Source organism: Contarinia nasturtii, unplaced genomic scaffold, assembly GCF_009176525.2.
Source record: "Contarinia nasturtii isolate CC-2019 unplaced genomic scaffold, AAFC_CNas_1.1 Cnas_scaffold_961, whole genome shotgun sequence".
NCBI lineage: Eukaryota > Metazoa > Arthropoda > Insecta > Diptera > Cecidomyiidae > Contarinia > Contarinia nasturtii.
The window spans coordinates 1-6,497 of record NW_022198308.1 but is presented as its reverse complement, the minus strand read 5'-3'; the positions used below and the strand labels follow the sequence as shown (position 1 = coordinate 6,497).

General features: G+C 36.2%; 1 protein-coding gene across 1 annotated transcript; it reads left to right on the top strand.

The window, feature by feature from the left end:
* The first annotated feature begins 687 nt into the window (after positions 1-687).
* LOC116343128 lies at positions 688-2,040 on the top strand. The gene has a single exon (XM_031771038.1). It carries the CDS (start codon positions 688-690, stop codon positions 2,038-2,040), a length of 1,353 nt encoding a protein of 450 aa, XP_031626898.1.
* The last annotated feature ends 4,457 nt before the right edge of the window (positions 2,041-6,497 follow it).

Here is a 6,497-nt window from a genome sequence, read left to right as displayed (position 1 = left end):
TTAAAAAAAATCGTTTTCGTGAGACAAATAAAAGGCCAAAAAGTTTGAAAGTGTCAGCAGTCTATGCGGGGTATTCATTTATCGTGATTAATTTTGATTCTAACCAGACGATTGATCACCTTAATAATGTTGTCCAATGTCCATTGTATTATAAATAGGCGGCAAAAACAATGACAACATTCATGACAAAGAAAAGAGAGAGAAAATAGAAAATAATCAATGCATGAACGAAAGAAAACCTTTTTACTCAATGAGTGAGACAAACATATTTATTAAGTCCTTTTTTCTCTTTTGCGACATAAAGTGAATGAATCCAACTTCATTTTTCGCTCCACGGTTTCGCTCCAATATTCAAATGGCGAATTTGCATTTTTGACATCTACCGAGAATTGTTTGGTTAATAGAATTATAGCATCGTCATCATTTATTCTGTGCACAGACACTGGTCGATACAATTAAACACAACAAATATAGCTACAGCATTCAAAATTATTCAATTCAATCGATCCAAAATCAGTATTTTCCCTGACAACGGTGAGCGAAAAGTTAAAATACGAGAAGATTGTTCCCGTTGAAATAATCAACCGATCAAGGTAATTGTTTTTCTGCATTTCTTCAATTGTGCAACAACATCTGCCTTTTACTAAATCCCAACCTCAATTTACAGCACAAACAACAAATCACGATATGTCATCACCAAGTGACGATCCAAGTAACATTCTTGCAATCATCGGTAAAAAACTGTATTTAAGCACTGAACTGGCCGATGTATACTTTGTGTTCAATCCCAAAAATGAGCCGATCGTTAAAGTTCCGGCGCACAAAGTGTTGTTGGCCGCAGCCAGCAATGTATTTGCCACAATGTTCAACGGATCGTGGAAGGAGAAGAATGAAGTACAAATTGTGGACGTGTCAGTCGCTGTTTTCAAAGAATTTTTACAGTTTTTCTACTTGGATCGTGTGCAATTGACCAAGGATAATGTTAGCAAAGTTATGAATCTCGGTAATATGTACGACATGGATACATGTATGACGGTGTGTGATAAATTCATGAAAAGACACCTCAATGAAGACAACGTTTGCAAATACTACGGTTTAAGTATTCTACTCGATCGACCAAGCCTCAGGAACGCATGTGAAGATATAATCGGTGCCGAAACAAAGACAGTATTGAAATCAGCCAGCTTTCAAAAATGCGATAAGAAAACAATGGATTCCATTTTGAAGCTCGATTGGCTCTCGTGCTCTGAAATCGAACTATTCGAAGCGGTTATGTTATGGGTCAGAGCAACCAGCCAAAAGGAAATTTTGACCAAACGAATTGTGCAATCTCAGCTTGGCAAATCTTTTAAAGATTTTCGATTTGGAACGATGACAATTGACGAATTTGCCACTCTCATTCCGTCGTATGGAAAAACGTTTTCATTTGACGAACAACAGGACATTATTCAAATGATTCCGGACAAAAATTTCCAATCAAAGATGTTTAATGGAAAGCGTGAAAAACGTTGCAAAGTGACCCCTTGGAAAGACAAGGTGATTGTCAACTGTTCTCGACTTCTTTCACGCCATAAATCGAATAAGCCATATTTCATCAAAAACTTGGAAACAACCACATTCTCTGTCAATAAACCGGCTTTTCTAAAAGGATTCCGATGCGGCAGCCTATACGAACGTCGTAAATCCAAATATCTTCATTTGAAAGAGGAGCTATTGGTGAAGATAACTATAGTAAAAATTCCAAATGCAACGGAACCATCAAGCGACGAAGCGATTGTTTTTTACAATGGAAACACCAGTCTAGGATCAACTGTACTGAATTGGTCATTACCCTATCCAATCCTTGTCAAACCATCAGTCATGTACGAGATTCGCTTAGAGATAAATCCACCCAACAATTGTGTATCTGCCAATTTGTTGAAGTCTGAAGTTAAAATGGATTCATATTTCAAAGTACAATTTCATCGTGATCCAATCTTGGAAAATGATCCAGAAGTGAGCAGAGGTCTGATTTGGAAGCTGGAATTCTACCAAATTTGATCAAAATTAAAAAGCATAAAATCATGAATCCGAAACGAACACGAATCTTTTCCGAAATCCTTTATTCTGTTCTATTTGATTTGAAGTTCAATAAATATTTCACTCAAAAATACATCCATGAAGTTTCAAATTATTTTCCAAACCACAGACTTTTATTGGTTGCATTGAAAATATTTGTATCTGTTACATAAATAAATATACATTTTTCTGCTTTTAAATTTCGCGGCGAAATCCGAGTATCACTTGCGTTGTATATTGACAATGTATTTGAACGCGACTCGATTTAAGAAGCGCCATCTCTTTCACGCCAGGTTCTCATATATTTTTTTCTTGCAAATAAAATTGCAAAATTGTATAAATTGAATAAGTTTTGCAATAATAATAACGAAAATAATTAATAGAATTTATAATAAATAAAAAAAATTGAAAAAAACACACAAATATTTTATATTATATGATATGTAGCTTTGCCTTGTAGACCATGTAGAGATGGTTACGTGGAGAAAATATGTATTTGTCAAACATTCATACCTGTCAAAAGAAACAACGTAAACAACACGAAGTGAAGCTATTCTGGTGAATCATATAATATAAAATATTTGTGTGTTTTTTCAATTCTTTTCATTTATTATAAATTCTATTAATTATTTTCGTTATTATTATTGCAAAACTTATTCAATTTATACAATTTTGCAAGAAAAAAATATTTGCAAGAAAAAAATATATGAGAACCTGGCGTGAAAGAGATGGCGCTTCTTAAATCGAGTCGCGTTGAAAGCCGACTGTAAGTGATACTCGGCGAAATCCATCAAATTGCAACGAATCATAACCACAAAATACGATCTGTCATTGTCGAGATGTCATACCGTGATTAACACATGTTGAAATAATTCCACAAAATAAACTAAAATTCGTCAGATTTGCGTGTTTATCGAATCAAACAACAAGAGATCTTCTAAAAATTAATCACATTCTTTGGATCATTGTCATTCAAAATGTAAGTAACTAACACTGTAGCACCGCTGAACAATATTCGGAAACTAACACATTTTGTTCCTTAAATGTCTCGTACAACAGATTGAAAATCATGTCGTATTCCAATTTGGCACAAGGCGCAATCTCCACTAAATTGCTGTCACGAATAGGAAAAAAATTGTATCTGAACAGTGAATTGGCCGATGTTAACTTTGTGTTCGAGTCCAACGACAAACCGGCCGAACATATTCCGGCACACAAAACATTTTTGGCCGCTGCCAGCGATGTCTTTGCCACCATGTTCAATGGAGCGTGGATAGAGAGAAGAGAGGTGAAGATCGTGGATACATCAGTCGCCGTTTTCAAGGAATTCTTGCAATTCTTGTACTTCGACCACGTCACGGTGACCACCGAAAATGTGGCCAAGGTCATGAAATTGGGCCATATGTACGACGTCGCCGAATGTTTGAATGTTTGTGAGAAGTTATTGAAACGGAATCTGAATGAAAACAACACGGTAGAGTGTTACGAACTGGCGATGCTTCTGGAGCAAACAACTCTGTTGAAATCATGCGAAAAGATGATCGGCTATAACACGAAAGCGGTATTCAAATCAACTGACTTCATGGCATGTGATGCGAAAACCATGTCGCAAATTATGAAGCTGAATTGGTTGACGTGCTCTGAAATTGAGCTCTTCGAAGCCTGTATGGCATAGATAAAAGCTAAAAGTGGAGAGGACATCGTGACAAAGCAAATGGTTAAAGGTCAACTCGGCGATTCATTTTATGACTTTCGCTTTGGTTTGATGACACTCAACGAATTTGCATCGGTCATTCCTTTATACGGGGCCATATTTTCGAATGAAGAATCTCAAGACATTATTCAAATGATTGCAGACACGAATTTCAAGTCGAAGATGTTCAACGGAATACGTGAAATTCGATCTGAAACCCGTATATGGAATGTGAAAGATAAAATTGACTGCAGTCGTCTCATTTCACGTCCGAACCAACCTTATTACATCAGTAATTTGGAATCAACGACGTTCTCGTCGAGTGATCCACTTTTCTTGGAAAGTTTCTTTTTTGATAACGTTTACGAATATAAAGATGGAAAATTTCTTCGATTAACAAATGGCATACCAACTGAAGCTACAATCTCCGAAGCACAGAGCTCAACAGTCCGCGGTGGAGAAGTTGTTCTGTATCAGACCAAAGCTACATTTGGGAATAATTTTCTGGATCGCGTATTGGTGCCAAACCCAATTCTGATTCGACCTGGTTTCCAATACAAAATTCAGCTGAAACCAAATCCACCGAAGAATTGCTGCACAAAAGATTTACTCAATTCCAATGTTGATATGAAATCGGACATTACCATACAGTTTAACGATTTAGTCCCGACTAAAAGTCTCATTTGGTTTCTTAGTTTTTATAAAATTTGAATGAAAAAGTTAGAATTCACTGGTTATGATCAATAAAAGAATTGTTTCTTTAATTTTAATATTTAAGAACATTTCTGCTTGAAATCTGGAGTAAATGAAAGAAATACATTGAAGTCTTCTGTATTTTAGATGTTTGAACAAAATACATGACCTCAATCCTTACCCAATGAGCCATTTTCACTAATCTGCATGCCTACATCTGATGCATATCGTATGCATCGAATGTATGCATGTATATGAACAGATGCATATTCTATGCATCGCAAATCGCCATTAAAAAGAGATAGTGTGATCAGTATGCATACTACTGTATGCATAATATATGCATAATATTAGTACAATTGGACCATTACATTGGATGCGTATTAGGTGCATAAAATTGCATTACAACGGCGCATTGGGTAATTATTAAGAGTTTTTTCATTATTCATCCTAAATTAAAAAATAAATAACTCAAATCTTCAACCGTCTTAATAATAAATATGATTTTTGTTTTTTGTCTAATTTTTTATAAATAAACCCAACAAGAATCAATCGACTAAATTTCTTATTCTAAAATGTCGAAAAAAAAAATGGAATAAATTAAATGATTTTTCATCATTTGTTACGAATTTAATTGATCAAATCATTCTCTTGTTTTCACAAATCAACGACTTTTTTGATTTAAAAATTGATTATAGAGTTCATGTACAATTGACAACAACTAACTTCATACCGAAGCCCGTCATCACCAATACAAGTTGTACTTTTCCCTCCTTTTTCACGCAGTGTAAGAAATCGCGTTGTACAGTAATAGAAGACGTTCGCTTATAGACAGTCGCTATTTGAAGAATAACCACGTTCTATCTGAAATATACGTAAATTTGCACTAATTTTGAGCAGAAGCAAATTAAAAGGTAAGTTTTCAACAAAATAGCATAGACTTAAATGGAGAAAGCACCCCAATCAGACTTCATACAATTTGTCTTCCATTATTGAGTGTATATGAGGAGGAGACTAATGAAATTTCTGTTTATGTCTGGTCCTTATGGTGTTGTTTGATACAGGGAGACAATGAATCCATTTCGATGCAAGGGCATTAGCGGCGGAAAGGTTGGCCACAAGTGCAAATGCAAGCCAAAGTGTTCACAAATCACGGTGAAGGAAGAAGTCATCGTCAAAGAAGAGCCGAATGATATGATTCAGTACTCGCTGCCGCCATCGCCAATTGAAACGGGTGCAAACATCAAATCGGAGAGCGAAAGTGATGACGACTGTTTGCACAACGATATCAAGGATGAAATCAAATGTGAAGAAAAATGTGCAAAGAAGGAATTTGACACAGCACACGATGATGCCGAAGGTGGAATCGCATATAATGGTCCAGTTGACGCTAATGCTGACAATCCAGCCTGCAATGATATGCCGAGCACATCAAATAGAAATGGAAAGAAACCAAAAGGTGGAAAAAAAGTGCGCAAGTGCAAAACATCAAAGAAATCAAAGGTCGCATCAAAGTTAAAGAAGCACAAGTGTAATGTATGCAACTTTTTGGCATCGCATAAGTCCATACTCACACGGCACATGCGAGTACACACCGGCGAGAGGCCATTTGCTTGTGAAATATGTGCAAAAGCTTTTAATCACAAGTCTAATCTGAACCGTCATACAAAAGTCCATGCAGCCAAATTACCATTCTGTTGTTCGAAGTGCCGAATTGGCTTTACAGAAGAAATCGACAAGATTAACCACGAAAATAAATGCAAACGGACCCAATACCAATGCCATTTATGTAAAAGCACAACTCAGGTTTTGTCACATCTGAGAGAACACATGCGAATCCATAATGGTGTTAAGCCATTCAAATGCCATGTTTGCGCCAAAACATTTACTCAGAAACATCATCTTAATATGCATTCACGATCCCATGTTGAACAACTGCCATTCGACTGCCGGAAATGTGGGCAGAGATTTGGTGAAGAAAACCAGGAGAAATCGCATGAAGATCGTTGCACTGGCCGGCGATACGACTGCTATCTATGCCCGTTCAAATGCT